Genomic DNA, 21,151 nt, shown 5'->3' with positions numbered 1-21,151 from the left:
TTAAATCTGCTTGGATACAATGTAATAAAATAAAACATGAAAGGGTGAGAATTCTTTATAAATGGTTTGCGATTATAAAACAGTAATTCCCTGTAAAATACCGACCCGTTGGAACTGAGACTCTGAATAGTTCCACTTTTAATTATCTGGATCATTTATTTGAATTGTGCAGGCTGAACAATGTCTAAATGTTCCTTATAATTAACACCAATCTACACTTCTTGGAAATGATTCTGGCAACAGAGCCGTTAAATGACGCGTCTGAACTGTCCACTCATAATGGCAACGCGTCCCGAAAGACTTCGACTTTATGTCACAAATAAGATTCACACTCAAGGACTTTGTTCGAAGAACCCAAAAGTAGGACAGGAAGAGGCTTCAGTCTTTATCTGCAGTGGAAAATGAGTTTCAGCATTTTATTGAAAGTAAGCAATAAATAATATTGTGATAAAAGTAGTATAAGTACTCAAGACTGTACATCATTGTTACAAGAGGGAAGACGGGGAACAGAAACCGCAACATGATCCGTGCATAAATGACTGAATCACAAACAGAGAAAAAGCATTTCTACTTCAAGCTTTCACGACATGTCGGGTGGAGAGAAGAGTCTGCGGTTCCTTTTCATGTGCCGTGAAAACTAACGGTGGAACCTGTGTTTGAGACGGGGGGGGGGGGGGGGGGGTCGCTACATTCACAGGAGCAAACGATAATAAATAAGGACAGAGGAGTTGGGAAGCGGTAAGGCTCGATATGAAATCTTCGTAGAAAAAGGTATGTGGGGGGATCGCACCGTCGAGTCACAGCGGGGAGCGACCGAGGCCTCAGTGAAGTTGGTCCATCGAAGGAGTTTCATCGAGTGTGTGAGTGTGAGGGAGGTTTGTTTTTGTTAAAGGGGCGAGCTGGTGTGTGGTCGGGTGGAGATAAGAGGAGAAGTTACCACATGCAGGGTCAACTAGAGAAACCTTCAACTTGAGAAACCTCCATCTAGCAGTGAAAGAAGCCCTCTAGGGTTTGTTGGTTCTCTCCTCCGCTACCGTTATATGGCTTTAATTCTTAAAATTCATTTTGGTTTTGCATATACAGATATCATTTGATTGAGAGATAGAGATAGATATATATATATATATATCAATCACATGATATCTGTTGTCACCACCACCGGTCGTGCCAGCAGTTATTGTAGCGGCGATGGAGGACTCACAGTGTCGAGCAGTTTGTGAAACAGTCCAGCAATCTGTCTCGATATTCACACGTCGGCCTAAGAGCTGCTTTCACACAACATCACAGGTAACACGCTACAAAATATTACAACAGCTACAAAGGGCAACGGATATGAATTAAGTTATGTCACATATCAAAGTTCAAATCAAAGAAAGAGGAAACAAAAAAAACAAACGTACATCTGGTCAATAGAATCAGGGTTATAAAAAAGAAAAGATAAAATGTCTGTTGGTAGAAATATACAAACTCCAGACAATAGAAACATTCAGTTACATACATCTGAAAGCTTAGCTTTTAATGCGCTCGGGCACAGTGGAGAAAGGTTTCTTTTTTAAAAGTGGGTTGATTAACGGGATAGAGGCAAAAAAAGGGATTACATAGTAATTCTAAAATCAATTAAATGTCCCATTGGTTTACATAAATATAATAACAAATGTAGATAAATCTAAAAAGTTTCCACTAGGGATACTGAGATTGGTGAGTAAAGTCTTTCTCTGTGATGACAGAAAAAAACAAAACGTTGTTTTTAGTGTCATTTCAGTTCATCATCCTGGTCTTGTATGCAGGGAATTCCCCCTCATCTTCAGACCAGCGGTTACCTATAGAAATAATGAGGATAAACTGAGAAGGGGAGGAGAGAGGAGGAGAGGAGGGAGGAGGCGTACAACATGCGTTATTTAAGCCAAGTACAGTAGAAGAGAGGAGCAGTTCTGCAGCAGGGGTGGGAATCAATAGAGGCCCCACGATACACGATACTTAAGTCACGATACGCATTATCACGGTACTTAATTACGTCACGATACTTAAGTCACGATACGGTATCATCACGATGCTTAAGTCATGATACGTATTCTCACGGTACTTAAGTCACGATACGGTATCATCACGATGCTTAAGTCACGATACGTATTCTCACGGTACTTAAGTCACGATACGGTATCATCACGCTACTTAAGTCACGATACGGTATCATCACGATGCTTAAGTCACGATACGTATTCTCACGGTACTTAAGTCACGATACGGTATCATCACGCTACTTAAGTCACGATACGGTATCATCACGATGCTTAAGTCACGATACGTATTCTCACGGTACTTAAGTCACGATACGGTATCATCACGATACTTAAGTCACGATACGGTATCATCACGATGCTTAAGTCACGATACGTATTCTCACGGTACTTAAGTCACGATACGGTATCATCACGCTACTTAAGTCACGATACGGTATCATCACGATGCTTAAGTCACGATACGTATTCTCACGGTACTTAAGTCACGATACGGTATCATCACGATACTTAAGTCACGATACGGTATCATCCCGATACTTAATTAAGTCACGATACGTATTCTCACGATACTTAAGTCACGATAAGATGTTGTCAGGATACTATATTATCCCGATACTTAAATCAATATACGATAATATCAAGATACTTAAATCATGATTCGATATTATCCCGATACTTAATTCATGATACCATATTATCTCAATGCAATATTTTCACGATATATTCTGATGATACGATACTTCAGTCATGACATCACGATATTTAAATCACGATACGATGTCGCGATACTTCAGTCTTGATACATGATTGCGATTTTTATATTGCGAGTATTACAATATCAAGCATTGCAATATAATGTGATTTATTACCTATTTTCAACTACAAAATATGCAGTTTTTCTGTTTTATCTGTTGAGAGTTTCCACATCTCATATCAGTCCATTTAAACATGCCTATAGCCAATGAACTAAAATATCTATTACCAACTCATTTACTTTCACTTTGATTTAGTCATCTATAGTGGGGATTTACATAAAGCACACAATTCAAATGATTCGGAAATAGAAGATTGTATTTTAATTGATAATAAATCTCATAATTATGTTTAATTCATGAAGTATAATAATGAGCTTAGAGCCCGTGTTAGTGAGTGTAAACAGCTCATAATTCATCTCTAATATCTATTTTATATTCATGTGAAAACATCTCCTTCAAACTACTGGATTTATTCTAGTTCATCACCAAAACTACATTTTACAGATGACATCAACATCAGACTGGTGACTACAAAGCATCAACGTCGAGCTTCAGATCTCATATATTTACTGAATATATATACCGATCGTCATCGGCCAATATAACTTTTTATTCATCAAAGGGTCGCATGACTCTCTGGTCACTTTCTATTAAACCTGACTCATAACTGCAGTTGACCGGTTAATCCCGACATCCCTAATTGCAATATTAAGAGTTTATATTATAAAAGATTGACATACGGCGTTTGTGTATCGATTCCCCACCCCTAATCTGCAGTGAAGCAACAGCCATACTGTGTGTGCTTTGAGTGTACTTCTATTATTGCAGAGTTGATGCTTACCGTTGTGTGTTAACAAGAGTAGGTCCTGACTGTGGCAGTGTCCAGCCTCTGTATAGACTGACTTCCTGTGTTTCCATGTTGGCAGAATCACATGCAAAGGACATGCCGTTAGTCACAGCACAATAAAACAAACGGCACAGCAGCAAAGCCATTCGAGAAGAGTACACGAGAAGTTCTACTCGAGTCAGTAGCAGCCATGACGGAGCATATTACACATGCACACACTTCTGGCTCCGCTTACCTTCCATCGGGCTCCTCTTTGGCTGCATGGAGGGAGACCCCCCGCCGCTACCGGTCACTCGGAAGTTGGCGGGCAGAGTGTCGGACGCACCCAAGGACATCCCCCGCGTATCTTTGGGCCTGAACTTCTTCCTCCATGAGGGAGCTCGGCGGAAGTTCTTATCGTCGTCCTGAGAGAGAGCGAGAGAGAGGTGGCGGCGTGTTAAATAATATGATTCATCACTCAGTTTGTGTTGCTGTGTTGGAGAGTGCGTTTGTGTTCGTCACCTCTTCCATCCTCCTGTCTGTGCCGATGGCCAGCAGGCTGTTGTATTCACGCTCCAGAGTCGCTCTGGCCTACGAGAGAGAGACGAGAGGAGGACGAGTCGACCGTTAATGAATTCACCCGTTGAACTCTGAATGAATTCTAGGGCTGAACGACTGCCTGAAGATCGGCAGGAATGCTTTTAGTGGCCGATCCCCGATGATGCTACATCGTGAAGACCAGAGCAGTGATGAACTCAGGTTGAACTCAGGTTGAACTCAGGTTGAACTCAGCAGGAGGGCTAATTATTAAACTAAATATTCTGGCTCTACAGGTGATTTCCCCCAACAACGCTCTGAGTTAAGGTTTATTTTCACTCTACCCGTGTTGTTGTACGTCGAAAAAGTAGAAAGATGAACCAAGGTGGTTTTTAAATTGTTTTTGTCAATGGAGTCTTGTGTATTTGGCAAAATCGATATAGCTGCTGTATCTGGTTACATAAAAATGATTTTACTCTTTAACAAAAAGGTCTCTCAGTGGGAACCCTGAATTACAATCACTACAATACATTCAGTAAACCTTCAGTACCTAGCATAGCATAGACGGTATGCTAACATTCTCTGCTAACGTTAGCGCCACAGGGTTTTCAGTGGAAACGTAACGTTTTATAGACGTACTGTAACGAGTATCACTATCACACAACGTTGAACCACGAACATCTGGAACCACTGATGAGTCTCCAGTCACATGATGTTGAAGGCTGCAGCATGTGTGTGGACCAGCTGACGGGCGGCGTGTACCTGCGTGTTCTGCGTGGGGATCTGCAGCAGTAGAGCCAAAGCGTTGTGGTCGAAGGTCTCGTCCAGGCCCAGCAGCGCCCCGTGGACTCCGCTCTCGTACAGGTTGCTGCTGTACTCCTTCAGCCCGATGGCCTGAATCCAGCCGATCACACGCTCATTACTCCACACCAGCACCTCTGAAGAGACGAGCACAGCGCGAGAGCTTCACTGACCACGTATAACATCGCGTCTCAGTGTCATTTAAAGGGACAGAGACGGATTTATGACACATGAATCACCAGAGGAAAATTAAGTCTCCTCCTCCTCTGTAGTTTCGGTGATAAACTTGAATAAATACAGTAGTTTGACGGAGATGTTTTCACGTTACTATAAATAGATATTAGAGATGAATTATGAGCTGTTTAACTTCCTAACACGAGCTCTAAGAACATTATTACACTTCATTAATACTAATAATGAAGTGTTATGAAATTGAATTGAATGTATTATAATTGTGACCTTGGAGTTCGAGCTGAGACTCCTCCCTCCTCCTCTCCAGCTCCTTCCTGTCGTAGTTGAGCCTCCTCAGAGACATCACTCCGCACTGGAAGCTGTTCCTGTTGCACAAACACACATGTTCATTCACATCCCTCTGGTTGCTCATCTCTCGTTACTTCGATGTTCATTCTTGAGTTGCACTGTTTTTGGACAACAATGGAGGTCACAGACTGTACTAGTGATGTGGGCTGAAGTCACTTTGGTCTCTTTAGATATCACCATGAAACGTCACCACTTCACTCACATTAAGAGGAGTATTTATTGTATTACAAGTTTTATGAAATGTTATGTTTAAACATGTAAATGAGGCGTTATCTAACGGAAACGTTTGGTGAATTTAGTAGAAATCTACATGCGTAAATACACAAAGCAGTAAAATAAATGTTTTCTTTCCTCTCGTGTGCATTAAACACCATGTTTCCTCCTGTGGCGTCTGTGAGTGGCTACCTGTGGAAGCTGTCCACCATCTTGAGCTGCCCCCTCAGGTCCTTCTTGGTGAGATGGTCCAGCATGCGGGCGTCCACCAGCGACTCCATGAAGTAGGAGCGGTACTGAGGTAAACCCAGGCTGGGCAGCCACTCGTTACCGATCCACTCGTGGTTCATGTCTCCGTACGCCAACGTCTGCGGTCACACAACACATCACTGAACACCAGGGTAGGAAATTCACTTTTTTTTTGGGGGCAATTTTTGCCCCCACTGACTGAGATCCAGGGCATTTTCAAAAAATTGGGGGCATTTTTTGAAACTTGTGAAATAACATTTAACCTTTGTTCAAAATAATACATATACTTATTTAGGCTTACAGTATATGAGCAATTGTCATCAAATGGCAATTATAAGATTAGGCAGTAGTCTACAGATTCAAAGTGATTTCTTAGATTTATTTAACAAAAACAAACAAATCAGACAATCATGTTCAATTGTATTCTTATTCTTATTTATTGTTGTTATTAAATGTTTTAAACAACTATTAACAACTATTAAGTCAACGATGCCTTGATTACATATACATCAGTCATTGTATGGAATTTTTGAGAAAAACATTTTTATAGCACCGTAACATTTTTAAAAATGTGCCATTTGAAGGTACAAATTCAGTTCAAAGTTTTTACTTCGTAAAATATCTTAATTGACTGTCAGTCAGGTATTATTCATTTCCAGCAACCCTCAAATCAAAGAATAAAGACACTGTACGCACAATTTAGGTGTATTTTCCCTTTAACTCACGAGATGCAGGCAGCATGTTTTATACTTAATGTGAATATAATTCATTTAATCTAATTTACATTATGCAATATTTATACTTTGTTGGCATCTTATTCTGAAAACCGGATGTTAGTCTGAAGAAACCGGATGTTGTCTCACGTTAATCTTTCCGCTAACTTTCAAAGTCCTTCGCTCGCTCCAGATCTGTGCCGTTTGAATGCGTTTACCGTGGATGTCAGCATAGAGGTGCACTAACATGTGAGTGTCTGCTGAGTTGACCGCAGTCTCGCAGTCTCAGGTCTGATTAAGAAGCGCTCCATTTTTTTCGGGGGCATTTTTTGCCCCTCCCCGAGTGATATCGGGGGAAAAATGATATTTCTTAGGGGCAGTTTTGCCCTCGTGTATTTCCGACGCTGCTGAACACGCATGTACGTGAGATCAACAGGAAGCTAATTATTACTCCAGGATATTGAAGATGATGTCTTTCAGTTATCTAAACTCCTACAATGAGACGGTTGGTTAATGATTTTAAAAAGGTCGACACACTGCAAAGATTATTCAATATGTATACAGAGTACCGTTAACCGTTCTAACATGAACTGTTGATGTAAAATATAATTATGACAGAAATATAAAGTAGTCCAACAGGTGCTTCACTAGAACAATACATTTGCCTTTAAGTACATAAACATCACACTACTTGTGTTTTCTCAATCTTACGGTATTAATATGAATCTTTAATCAGTACATTACACGGCCTGTGTTCCAGTGAGTCTACAATGCCGATTCATTTGCACGGTTTTTACTGTACGGGTTGAACCTGTTTACAGTATCTGCTGTTTGTTTACTCTTCTGATGCTTTGAGGTGTTTTTACATGCATGCACGTTGTTTGCAGAGTTAAGCTTCATCATAAGTTGGTCTCTGGTCACCTTAGTGGACGTGATGAGAATAAGATCTTCTGACTGAGTCTCTCTGTATTGCTCTTCATGTAATCCAGTGAGCACTGTCTCCTGGTTGGTTTGTGTTTCTGCTCTTCTTGTCATTATTCTCCGTTGTATTTTTCTAAAGGATAGTTTAGGCTCTTTTGTTGTGGTTTGTTCTCCTCATTAAGTTGAGACTAGAATGATCAATTCTTTAAAACCAGGTGTCTCTGGATAATGAGGATTATTTATTATATTTCACAGTCGGGTCGAACCGCAATAGAGAGGCTTGACTTCTTCATTTATGCAAACTGTGCATCAGCGGTTCCTTCCTGTGCTTCACCGTAACGTCTTCTTAAGGTTGTGGAAACTTAAACGCATCAAACTTCATGTTTGTCTGTTAGTGGGACTCAACGTTCAAATGTTTCTGCTGCGAGCCGAACGAACATGCATGAGTGAAAAGTGATCTGGAAATAAATACGGAGGGAAAACTGTGACGTCTACTCAAAGAGATGCTTACAACAATGAACACTGAGTAAATGGACGGTGTTGTTAAGAGGGGGGGGGGGGTGCAAACCTGGGCCCAGCTGCCCTCGTCATCCTCCTGGTGTTAGCATGGTTAGAGTGAGCATGGTGAGAGGAACAGAAAGGTGAGGGTTAGTGAGGCAGCAGGGTGGGTTAGAGCAGCTTCATGTGCAAAGAGACAGAAACTAAACGAGTGGGCGCTGTGGACGAAACACTGTAGAAAACAGAACACTACATTTTTTTCTGTAAATTAATTCAGAAACTATCGTTAGAACTAACCAGACAGGAATGTCAGTTTTTTTGTAAATCAAGCTAATTTGATTTATTTCATCACTGACTGTTTACGTGCACAAAATATTCAGGTTATTTTTGCACTTGTTCCAATAAAGACAATATTCCTACTAAGATGTTAACATGGCTGATGAATATTAATATTCCTGTTTTCATGCAGCCGTGCAAAGCATTCAACAAGTCCTCATTCATTTTAATCTCCCTCTTTCTCACTGCTCAGTGGTGAACACTCGCTGTTTTGCTAAACTTTGTTCTTTAATTCAAAGTTACACATGCAATGCATCATCCTTTCACGGCGATGCATGAAAACGGACTCGTGTGTGACTCATATTGTAAATGTGCTGTATACGTGTCCAATAAAGAATGCTCCATATCCCACGAGTCATCACAATAAGACGTTTACATAACCTGTATCAAATGCAGAACAATGGTGTAATATCAGTGTGCATATATATAGATAAAGCCAGAAGACACAACACAACTAGAGAGGAATAGATAAAGCCAGAAGACACAACACAACTAGAGAGGAATAGATAAAGCCAGAAGACACAACACAACTAGAGAGGAATAGATAAAGCCAGAAGACACAACACAACTAGAGAGGAATAGATAAAGCCAGAAGACACAACACAACTAGAGAGGAATAGATAAAGCTAGAAGATACAACACAACTAGAGAGGAATAGATAAAGCCAGAAGACACAACACAACTAGAGAGGAATAGATAAAGCCAGAAGACACAACACAACTAGAGAGGAATAGATAAAGCCAGAAGACACAACACAACTAGAGAGGAATAGATAAAGCTAGAAGATACAACACAACTAGAGAGGAATAGATAAAGCCAGAAGATACAACACAACTAGAGAGGAATAGATAAAGCTAGAAGATACAACTAGAGAGGAATAGATAAAGCTAGAAGATACAACTAGAGAGGAATAGATAAAGCTAGAAGATACAACTAGAGAGGAATAGATAAAGCTAGAAGATACAACTAGAGAGGAATAGATAAAGCTAGAAGATACAACTAGAGAGGAATAGATAAAGCCAGAAGACACAACACAACTAGAGAGGAATAGATAAAGCCAGAAGATACAACACAACTAGAGAGGAATAGATAAAGCCAGAAGATACAACACAACACAACTAGAGAGGAATAGATAAAGCCAGAAGACACAACACAACTAGAGAGGAATAGATAAAGCCAGAAGATACAACACAACTAGAGAGGAATAGATAAAGCCAGAAGATACAACACAACTAGAGAGGAATAGATAAAGCCAGAAGATACAACACAACTAGAGAGGAATAGATAAAGCCAGAAGATACAACACAACTAGAGAGGAATAGATAAAGCTAGAAGATACAACACAACTAGAGAGGAATAGATAAAGCCAGAAGACACAACACAACTAGAGAGGAATAGATAAAGCCAGAAGATACAACACAACTAGAGAGGAATAGATAAAGCTAGAAGATACAACACAACTAGAGAGGAATAGATAAAGCCAGAAGACACAACACAACTAGAGAGGAATAGATAAAGCCAGAAGATACAACACAACTAGAGAGGAATAGATAAAGCCAGAAGACACAACACAACTAGAGAGGAATAGATAAAGCCAGAAGATACAACACAACTAGAGAGGAATAGATAAAGCCAGAAGACACAACACAACTAGAGAGGAATAGATAAAGCCAGAAGACACAACACAACTAGAGAGGAATAGATAAAGCTAGAAGATACAACACAACTAGAGAGGAATAGATAAAGCCAGAAGATACAACACAACTAGAGAGGAATAGATAAAGCCAGAAGATACAACACAACTAGAGAGGAATAGATAAAGCCAGAAGATACAACACAACTAGAGAGGAATAGATAAAGCCAGAAGACACAACACAACTAGAGAGGAATAGATAAAGCCAGAAGACACAACACAACTAGAGAGGAATAGATAAAGCCAGAAGATACAACACAACTAGAGAGGAATAGATAAAGCTAGAAGATACAACACAACTAGAGAGGAATAGATAAAGCCAGAAGACACAACACAACTAGAGAGGAATAGATAAAGCCAGAAGACACAACACAACTAGAGAGGAATAGATAAAGCCAGAAGACACAACACAACTAGAGAGGAATAGATAAAGCCAGAAGATACAACACAACACAACTAGAGAGGAATAGATAAAGCCAGAAGATACAACACAACTAGAGAGGAATAGATAAAGCCAGAAGATACAACACAACACAACTAGAGAGGAATAGATAAAGCCAGAAGATACAACACAACTAGAGAGGAATAGATAAAGCCAGAAGACACAACACAACTAGAGAGGAATAGATAAAGCCAGAAGACACAACACAACTAGAGAGGAATAGATAAAGCCAGAAGACACAACACAACACAACTAGAGAGGAATAGATAAAGCCAGAAGATACAACACAACTAGAGAGGAATAGATAAAGCCAGAAGACACAACACAACTAGAGAGGAATAGATAAAGCCAGAAGACACAACACAACTAGAGAGGAATAGATAAAGCCAGAAGACACAACACAACTAGAGAGGAATAGATAAAGCCAGAAGACACAACACAACTAGAGAGGAATAGATAAAGCCAGAAGATACAACACAACTAGAGAGGAATAGATAAAGCCAGAAGATACAACACAACTAGAGAGGAATAGATAAAGCTAGACGATACAACACAACTAGAGAGGAATAGATAAAGCTAGACGATACAACACAACTAGAGAGGAATAGATAAAGCTAGACGATACAACACAACTAGAGAGGAATAGATAAAGCCAGAAGACACAACACAACTAGAGAGGAATAGATAAAGCCAGAAGACACAACACAACTAGAGAGGAATAGATAAAGCTAGAAGATACAACACAACTAGAGAGGAATAGATAAAGCCAGAAGACACAACACAACTAGAGGGGAATAGATAAAGCCAGAAGATAGAACACAACTAGAGAGGAATAGATAAAGCTAGAAGATACAACACAACTAGAGAGGAACAGATAAAGCCAGAAGATACCTCGTAACAACTATACATTGATGATGTCATATCGCTAAACCCAAACACTGTGGGTCAATAAACAGAAAACTTAAGAACAGAACAGTAACAGTGGGAGGACGTCCTTCATGGTCCGGATGTTCAAACACTATTTATTCATAATAATAATATTTTATTTATTCAGACCTAGACATCTCAGTAAACTAGGCAGCAGGTGTTTTTCTGAGCAACTATACAGCACGCATGCGCACACGGTCTACAGGAAGAGACAGGAAACTACTAACACCAACGAGGAAGAAAGAAATCACGAACTCACAGAAAGGTCTTGTTTCAAGTTGCCCAATGAGACTCCAGATTCACACTCAAGTGTTGAATATTAATATGTGCACGCAGAGAGGAAGGTGTGACCGTCCTACAGGCAACTTGGAACGAGACCCGACGGTCAGCACAGAAGCAAGAGGCCACCAGTGACACCGGCCAATCAGGGAAGACTAACCGTGGGAGGTGTGGCTGCCAAATTCTCCATTTCTTCATGCGTGAGCCACACGTTTCCTGTGGTCTGATCGTTTGACAAACCCCCCAAATCACAAGTGAGAGACGTGAGTGAGGAGTGATGGTGGAGGACAGGAAGAGAGAAGATCAAGGAAAAGGTTTCATCACTGTTAGAGAAAGAATTAAACCGGAATCATAGTGTGATCCCGTCGTTAGATCATGATACGCTGTTAAAATGCATTAAAAGTGCTGAGTCAGACGACAAGAATGAGCAGACAGAGAGCTTAAAGGCATCTTCAAGACTTCAGCAAAGTTTCTTTATATCATCAGTAATCTAAGACGCGTGTTGACATCGACATGTTAGCCCGTCAGTACCGTTCTGGAGGTGGGCGGAGCCGACGGGCTGGTGAGCGACATGATCTCCTGGATGGCGAGGCGGAGCTTCAGGCGGTGCAGCGGGTTGCTGATGCCGATCTCTCTCTGGATCTCCGTGTCAGACAGCGCCGACATGATGGCTCCGCTCTTCACGTTGGCGCGGCACGCAGCCACGTACCAGGCCGGCATGCCCACCCACAGCTGGGGGGGGGGGGGGGGGGGTAAGACACAGTGCCGTAAGTTCACCTGTCCGTTACACCACTGTTCTAAATGGTTGTCCGATCTATTGAGTCCGTGTCGTACCTCCAGCCACACCACGACCGTCGGTCCGTCCCACTGGGCGAATGGCAGGCCCTGCATGCGAGCCTCCTCCAGTAACTCATGCCTGAGACACAAAGGAAATATTAAAGCCAATATGCTAAATACATGCACACAAAGCCATCATAAAAAACCCAATATGCACTCCATCAAATCCACCTTTGGAACAGAGGAGCACACAAGCCCGGAGACATCACCGACATGCATCCTCAGAACGGAGAGCAATTGTTTGAGAGGAAACAAAGCAGTTGAAACCCAGAAAGACTCAAACACACATCTGGAAAACCTTCATCAGGGCCTCTACTCTCCAGGTTTAACCAGATGGGTCTTCAGCTGGGCCTCCGGGAGGCGACTGGATTCAGGATTCAGGAGTCTACGTGGAGGAGCACGACCGTACAGATGCATTCCTCTATGACTGTAGGGACATCACATGCAGAGAGGAAGCGTTCTACTCTGTACGTCCACTTCATGCAGTCATGTTCAGCAGAGAATGATGCTGATTCAGCTTCTCTCAGAGGTCTGTTTGATTCACAGCAACAGGTCCCAACTGATGCTACCAGATGGAGGGAGAGGTTGTACTTGCACCACTAGATGGAGCAGTGTGCCACGCATCAAACATGAAGAACTAACACAGCCTCCGATTGGCCGATCTGCCAAAAAAGATTGAGGAAACTCATCAGTCTTGGATTACGGTGACATTTTAAACGTGGATGCTTCAGCCGAGACTCTGAAGATGAATTACTGGCGATGACTATGTTTTTAGTGAGCTTAGAAAACCTGCGAAACAATCTAAAGCTTTTTATTGTTACGGCAATTTAAATTCTCTATTTCACCTCCAGTGGATCTCGTTTCAGTTCATTCATTTGCTTTGATTGTTAATTACTTTATTTATTCTCAATCTTTCCCAGAGTAGCAACTTCATGCACCAACAGGAAAACAGAGGAAAATGTGTCACTCACTAAAAAGCAGCGCGCACACACACACACACACGCACACACACGCCTGTTAGTTAGGCTCCTCTGTGGAGAGCAAGGTAAAGAGCAGCATGGAAAAGCCATCAGGCAGTCAGAGGGACGAGCTGTTGGGGGTCCTCGGAGTTACTGGTGAGGTCAACGTGAAGCCAAGAGAGGAAAGAAGATAAAAGGCAAAAGCAACGTGAACCAACTTACCCCGTCTTTGGACTACACATGGAATGAGAAGGGGATGATAGAAGAAGAGGGAGGTTGACAAAACAATAAAAGAGAAAGAATGAACTCATTTAAGAGCTGCATGGGAGCAACAAACAAAACACTTATTTAGGGGAAATAAAACAGCTGTGGGAGGTAACTGAAGGAAGTGGGCGTGTCGTGGAAAGTGGATGAGCTGAGTGAGCGTGAGGCGGTGGCAGCGAGTGAGGATGTGAACACTGAACCACTGTGAGGACCACGGGACTCACGGTCTGGAGCAACGGATCAGCAACTAAATAAAGGAGCAACGGATCAGCATTAAATAAAGGAGCAACGGATCAGCAACGAAATAAAGGAGCAACGGATCAGCATTAAATAAAGGAGCAACGGATCAGCAACGAAATAAAGGAGCAACGGATCAGCAACGAAATAAAGGAGCAACGGATCAGCAACTAAATAAAGGAGCAACGGATCAGCATTAAATAAAGGAGCAACGGATCAGCAACGAAATAAAGGAGCAACGGATCAGCAACGAAATAAAGGCGCAACGGATCAGCAACGAAATAAAGGAGCAACGGATCAGCAACGAAATAAAGGAGCAACGGATCAGCAACTAAATAAAGGAGCAACGGATCAGCAACTAAATAAAGGAGCAACGGATCAGCAACTAAATAAAGGAGCAACGGATCAGCAACTAAATAAAGGAGCAACGGATCAGCAACTAAATAAAGGAGCAACAGATCAGCAACTAAATAAAGGAGCAACGGATCAGCAACTAAATAAAGGAGCAACGGATCAGCAACTAAATAAAGGAGCAACGGATCAGCAACTAAATAAAGGAGCAACGGATCAGCAACTAAATGAAGGAGTAACGCGGACTGCTACAGATGACTGATCAGGATTCTTTATTTTCATCTATAGTTATTATTTCTAACAATACAAATGATAAGGAAATAAGACTGTTTTATTGATAAAAATAATTAATTCGTATTTTTAATGATTTATTATGATTATTTGTTTTCATCTCCGTCCCAAACATGATTTCACAGCTCTGAAAAAGTTCTAAACTTTTTATTTTGTTTAAGTAATTTATGCTGCAAACAATTCAAACTAAGATTAAAGATTGTGTTTTTATTGATAAATACATCTCTTCATTATTATTTTTAATGATGTATAATAATGTTCTTAGAGCTCGTGTTAGGAAGGTAAACGGCTCATAATTCATCTCTAATATCTGTTTTATATTCACGTGAAAACATCTCCAAACTACTGGATTCATTCAAGTTTATCACAAAACTACATTCTACAGATGACATGTGAACACATCATGGTAACGTTATAATGTACCTTCAGCCAGTACTCATGTTCACTGAGCAGAGCCTGAAGGCATCATTAGCTGTTAGCTCCGATGCTGCTAACATTAAAAAGCTCTCCTGCTAAATTTAAACACGGATTTGTTGCTCACAATGTAGCATCAACACTGATCTACTGGGCGCATATTTATAATACAACGACCAGAAGTAAAACCGTCTTTAACTGTGTAATTAATCTGCTACGGTCCGTTCCACCAACAGCATCCTGCAGAGTGAGGCGGCATCTCATCGTGCTGTTAGGGCCACACTTACTTCTTCTGCAGCTTCCTGTTCTTCTCTGCGGGGCCTCCCAGGGTTCCCATCCCTACACCATCCTTAGGAGAACTCTGTGCCTCAGGAGCCTCAGCTAGGAACAGAAGACACACACCGTGACCTGAGATCTGACGGGGGCGGCGTTACAGCTACAGAAACATGTGTTCTGTAGCGGAATAAGACCCCCTGTGGTGTCTCACCTTGGCCGGGGGAGTCCTTGCTGGGGATGCTGGGTCGGCCCTTCTCCTTCTTCCCAAATAGGCGTCCAATGGAGGACTTGATGCTCTTCTTCTTGGCTGCTTTGTTGAGGGAGTCCTGGCTGCTGTTACTGCTGCTGGGGTTACTCCCCTGGCCGTCCTGCAGGCCGGCCAGGCTGTGGGACCAGAAGAGGGGTAAGTGAGGAGAACCGCGGAATAGAACCCATGAAGACACATTAATAAATATATAAAAAAAAGTCTCCTCTCAGAGTCTCTTCAGCGTCTTACCCTCGGATGTCTCTGATGTCCTCGTGGCTGCCGGTGTGCCCCGCCTCCCTGTTCAGGCGCATGGAGCGCGGCGTGGTGGGGGGGGACGTCTCACACCGGATGGTGGCCTTGTCGTCCTGAGCGGACTGCGTTACAGCGGGAAAGAGACGCATGTTAGAGAGCCGCCGAGTAGAAAGCTGCTTCATTTTGAATGCACCGAGCGGCTTCACGCCCCATGGTCCGTCAACACACACACACACACACACACACACACACACACACACACACACACACACACACACACACACACACACACACACACACACACACACACACACACACACACACACACACACTAGTGAACTGTGAATACTACACGATAGCAGGAACATAGAAGCAGCTTTACTGTTACTGCTCATTGGGTGAGACTAACTGACCCACGACCTCCTCACCAGTTTCACCTAATGTTGGATTTAAAATGTGTTCTGTGTTTCATGTCATCTATACTTTTTAGGGACATATTACATTTGTAAAAACGTAGAATTGAAATACTGTCAGGGTGACTTTCTATATATCTCAAATTATGTATGATTATGTCAGATATATGTAAGCTCTGATGCATCACTTCACTAATTGTGCGGTTAACGCAGATTGTTTTTTTGAGTTCAACCTTCCTGTAATAAGTCTATAATAAAGAACCACCAACATACAGACACTCACATTTAAACCCATCAAAGCAGCATCATGTTACCCTACAGCCGTTAATCAGAACGAGATCATGAATTCTGTTCGATCTAGATCTAGAGTCGTGCTTTCACATTTTAGTTTTGACTATTTTCCACCAGATTTGAGAGAGTTTCTAATGTTTGAGAAGAGAAATGATCATTTACAGAAAATAATTATGTTTTTGTTTTATTTTCACACAGACATTATGTGAGGTCATGGAATTTAAAGGGTTAAAGTTCTTACAATGAATGAGTATTTGGTAGTTATGATTAGGGTTGGGTACCGAAATTGGGTTCCTATACGTCCGGTATCTACCGGACCGAAACGCAGATTTCGGTGCCTGAGCCGATTGAAATACTTTGACACTACTCTGATGACTCGGTCCTGGCAGCAGGACTCGGTCCTCCGCTCCTCACTCATAGTATTATTACAACGGGGTATTTAGCGCTTAGCACAACAACACAGGCACGCGAAAGCTTCTTCTTCTCCTCCGAGGTGTACTGGCGGTTGGCAAACGACGAATTGGCGCATTACCGCCACCAACTGGTAAAATAAAATAAGTCATGAGACGTGTCGTATTTTGCCAGAGAAGGAAAATATGCTCACATTTCTGCAAAATAATTGCTGAAGTTTGAAGCTGTGTGTGTACAGCATGTGTGTGTTTTGTATTTATTTATATTTATTTAAGTATACTGTAAACTGTTGACAGTTAACATGTTGTTCATAGTTAAAAAGTTTGAAGCTGTAGTTTGAAGCCAAGTGTTTTGTATTTATTTATATTTATAGTATACCTTAAACAGTTAATATATTGTTCAATTTGAAGAAAAAAGTATCGTTTTAGCACCGGTAACGGAAAAAACCCAAACGACACCCAACCCGAGTTATGATTGGGACTGATGTAAAACATTAACTCAGTGAAGATGGAATATCATTTAAATGTTTTAATTGACGGCATTTTTGTCCTCTTTAGGGTTAAGATGTTTAGAACCGGATATAATGTTACAAAATGCATAATTTATCCAAACCCCAAATTTTCCTTTGATGTTTTTTAAACATCTGATGAGCAAAAACCAGCAAATGAGAAACACTTTCTGCTCGAAAAAACATTCAAACAAATAATAAATTATCAAAATGTGTTGCGAATGAACTCTCTCTCGATCGACCGAGCGATTAATCAACTCATCGTTTCAACTCCAGAATAGAACAGCAGACCTAAAGCACACGGTGGCCGTGGGAAGCACAATAATGCCACTAAAGGTGTGAACACCTCGGAATGTGGAGGGTGCTATCTGTGAGCGTGTGGAGGAGTGTAGCTTCGCACTGGATGAGATGAAGACGCTGATCATTGAGGATCACACTACAGCAGCGCTCTAGTTTACCTTCCTGCGGTGCTTCCGCAGGTCACTAGGCTGAAGCGTGGCAGAAGAGAGAGAGGAGAAAAAAAAAGCCGTTAGTGAGACGCACAACAGACCGGCGGCGGATCAAAGACACACACACACACACACACACACACTGTGTAAAGACGTGCAGTTCTTTGAAAAACGAGGTCTGCAGGAGACACTGCAAAAGCACCACGCTGAAGGCCGGGTCGGGTGCAGCCCGGCTCTGAAGATGATGAAGGAGATCGGCGGGAGGAAGAGGAGTCAAGGCCTCGAGGAAACCACTTTGAGTAACTCGAGGTATCCGAGCAGCGAGCAGGCGACTTATGATTAAAGCTTTGTTTATACGCAGACGGACGCGAACAAACAGAATGAACTGTGAAGAATCAAAAAGACAACGAGGTAACTCATCGACGTGAACATACACTGCAGACGTTTCTGGCAGGAAGCTGCAAACCGAACTCCATTATCTCTGTACAAACATTAAAAGTATTATAAAGAAACAGAGGTTGAATATCCTGTCAGCGATCTGTAGATTCTGAAGACCTCCTGTTGCTGAGCTTGCTATAGTTTTGCTTTAACGTGATACAAGTGTGACACCTGGATTTATGAAGCCGAAGACGTTCTCGTCATATTTTCCATTGAGCACCTAAAAAGGGAGGAGGAGGAGGAGGGTCCCCCCCCCTGCATTCCTCACCGGCCTGGCATTAGCAGAGCAAATAAACCATCAGCGTGGCACACATCTACGCTCCTTTTCTTTTTGCCCCCAGGAGGAAAAATAGCTAATCAGTCATTTCCTCTCCTCATGTGACGCACTGGGGCCGGAGCAGGGAAGAGATCAGAGAGATATGAAGAGGAAACAGGAAGAGGGAATTCATTTTATCACCAAATGTTCCTTTCCTTCTTATTCCAGGACATTTCGACTGGTTGAATGCTTTGAACACAGATATTCAATGTTTTAATCTGAACTACGTCGAGGCCGACTGTCGTTTCTCATGAACTCAAAGCAGCGCTCCTTTCTCCTCCCCGTAAATCTCACAAACACTGAACCAGTGCAGCTCTGCTCGGACTCGAGTTCATTCTTTCAACCGCAAGATCACAAATTCCTGAAAGGACTGCCTGATGAGGAACAGCAGCTCCGGCGCTCACGGGAAAGAACCAACGAGAACTAAACTCTCCGCCCACAGATCAGCGTTACGTCTTCAAACGTCTGGAGGCAAACAGAGGAGCTGGAGCTAACACGAGTACTTCATAATGCAGGCTGCTCAGTTACTGGTGTTCCTAATGTCTTTCTATTGTACACAGACTGTACTGCAGGACCCAGTGGGACAAACAGCAGATCAAACCAACGTGGCCCTTAAAGCAGGACCGGAGGAGACTCAGCCCACTGGGTGGTTCTCTCCTGCAATGCTTTTGTTCTGCTCATGTTCACCCTGAAAGGGAACTCCCTTTGATCACATGTTCTTTGTCAATATAACTAAATATCCTGTGATGAACCGTCTTCTTCTGATCACACATGTGATGTGAAGCCATATAAGACCCTTTATAACCTCATAGAAAGGAAAAGCGAGAGACGGTACCTTCGGCAAGGCCAACGGTATTAAGGGAGCCGTTCACAAGTTGCATTTAAAAACTTCTGTTGCACGAAACTAATCAAAAGATAAATGGATCTCCAGCACCATAAGTCCCTCACACCAGCGTTACTGCTCGAGTTCTCATCTTCACTCTGATCTCTTTATTCACACACACACACACTCACACACACACACACACCTCGACAAATGTGCAATCACAAGTTATTCTGGGAGCAAAGTGATGCGTTTAGCACACAGTAAGAGGAAAAGGTGTCTTGTGTGTATTTAAAGAAATCGGAAGAGGAAGAGGAAGAGGAAGACTGCACCCACCCGGCTGTGGAGAGAGATCTGCAGGTACCTGAAAGTAGGGCGCATAGCTACAGGCGTGAGGGGGGGTGCTGAAGCCAGTCGCACCATAAGGCAGGTAAGTGACTGTCTGCTGGGAGAGGGAGCTCTGGATGACGTACGGGTCAGAGCTATAGTGCTACGAGCGAGGGTCAGTTACACACACACACGGTTACACACATGTTAGTACAGTAACCACACTGGTGAGAGGAGACGGCACGAACACACGAGGAAGCACCTAAAACTACAAATAAATACGACTTCCTGGACTTATGTCACGACAGAAACCAACACTGAATGAAGTCAAACAAGCTGTTCAGTGGAGGCTTTACCAGGGTCATGACGCCCATGCGGTCCAGTTCTCTGTTGGGGCTGCGTCGGGGGGTGGAGTGTCCGGAGCCTGGAGGAGAGCCGCCCAGCGAGGAGCCCGGACACAGCGACGGGTTGATGGAGCTCATGGAGCGGAAACGTCCTTCCAGGCTCTCGCCGCTGCCCACCCGGCACTCGATCTCCTCCGCCCGGATGGCTGTGTTCTCCTTCTCCTCCTGGATCATTCTGTGACCACCGAGGGATGACAGGGAGTTACGTTTCACCCTCTGAACCCCAAAAAAACCATGTGCTCAAGAGGAGAGGAGAGGGGAGAGAGGACAGAGAGGACAGGGGAGAGAGGACAGGGGAGAGAGGTCAGGGGAGAGAGAGAGGAGAGAGGGGAGGCTGGAAGTAGAGGATGTTAAAATAGTTCTATATTTATAGCAGGTGGAGCCTCCATTTTTTCCCCAACATTGGTAACACTCGTGTCCACTTGAAACACGTTGGACATATACCGGTAGATTCCATTGTTTTCCAATTTGTATCATATTCATTTTCAAAAATTAAACTTGCGTTTTATTTATTTTTTAATGATGGATGTCATCACAACTGTGTTATTCTGCACTGAAGACATGTTCCAGTTCTCTCTACTTCTAGTCATGATGGTCCTGTTTCCATAGAGGAGCAGTCGAGAGGCATGACAACCTGCACAAGCACGGGTTGGTGTGCCGGCACCTTATTTCATTGTTGATGGCGTCCAGCTGCTCCTGCAGCATTAAGGCGAGTGTCTGTGCGTCCGCCTGGCCACCAGGGGACAGCATGTCCACCGAGCTGAACATGGTCTCTCGATCGTCCTCCAGGTCAGAGGCGTCCATGTCGCTCTCGAAGGCCTGGGCCACGTTGGCCAGCACGTTGGCCTGCTGCATGCGCTCCCACTCCTGCTCGTTCAGAGTCTGCACCTGG

The 21,151-nt window shown here is 42.7% G+C and overlaps 1 protein-coding gene across 5 annotated transcripts in view; it reads right to left on the bottom strand.

Annotated features, from left to right (window-relative positions):
- Positions 1-396: 396 nt before the first annotated feature.
- ppfia1 (PTPRF interacting protein alpha 1) overlaps positions 397-21,151 on the bottom strand; it is a 44,695-nt gene continuing 23,940 nt past the window's right edge. Inside the window, exons 15-30 of one of the 5 annotated variants that reach the window (XM_079287877.1) lie at positions 20,924-21,147; positions 20,212-20,434; positions 17,961-17,990; positions 15,877-16,001; positions 15,592-15,764; positions 15,392-15,485; positions 12,586-12,667; positions 12,283-12,483; positions 11,912-11,974; positions 5,886-6,061; positions 5,400-5,497; positions 4,902-5,077; positions 4,125-4,193; positions 3,859-4,027; positions 3,618-3,682; positions 397-1,842 (exon numbers count right to left, since the gene is read on the bottom strand). In XM_079287877.1, coding sequence (XP_079144003.1) covers positions 3,627-3,682; positions 3,859-4,027; positions 4,125-4,193; positions 4,902-5,077; positions 5,400-5,497; positions 5,886-6,061; positions 11,912-11,974; positions 12,283-12,483; positions 12,586-12,667; positions 15,392-15,485; positions 15,592-15,764; positions 15,877-16,001; positions 17,961-17,990; positions 20,212-20,434; positions 20,924-21,147 — 1,959 coding nt within the window. In that variant the 3' untranslated portion in view covers positions 397-1,842; positions 3,618-3,626. The remainder of the gene's footprint in view (positions 1,843-3,617; positions 3,683-3,858; positions 4,028-4,124; positions 4,194-4,901; positions 5,078-5,399; positions 5,498-5,885; positions 6,062-11,911; positions 11,975-12,282; positions 12,484-12,585; positions 12,668-15,391; positions 15,486-15,591; positions 15,765-15,876; positions 16,002-17,960; positions 17,991-20,211; positions 20,435-20,923; positions 21,148-21,151) is intronic. The other 4 variants (XM_079287878.1, XM_079287876.1, XM_079287879.1 and 1 more) reach the window with 4 other exon arrangements.

This window comes from Melanostigma gelatinosum (genome assembly GCF_949748355.1).
Source record: "Melanostigma gelatinosum genome assembly, chromosome: 2".
NCBI lineage: Eukaryota > Metazoa > Chordata > Actinopteri > Perciformes > Zoarcidae > Melanostigma > Melanostigma gelatinosum.
The sequence above is the reverse complement of the archived record's forward strand: the minus strand, read 5'-3'. Positions and strand labels throughout refer to the sequence as shown.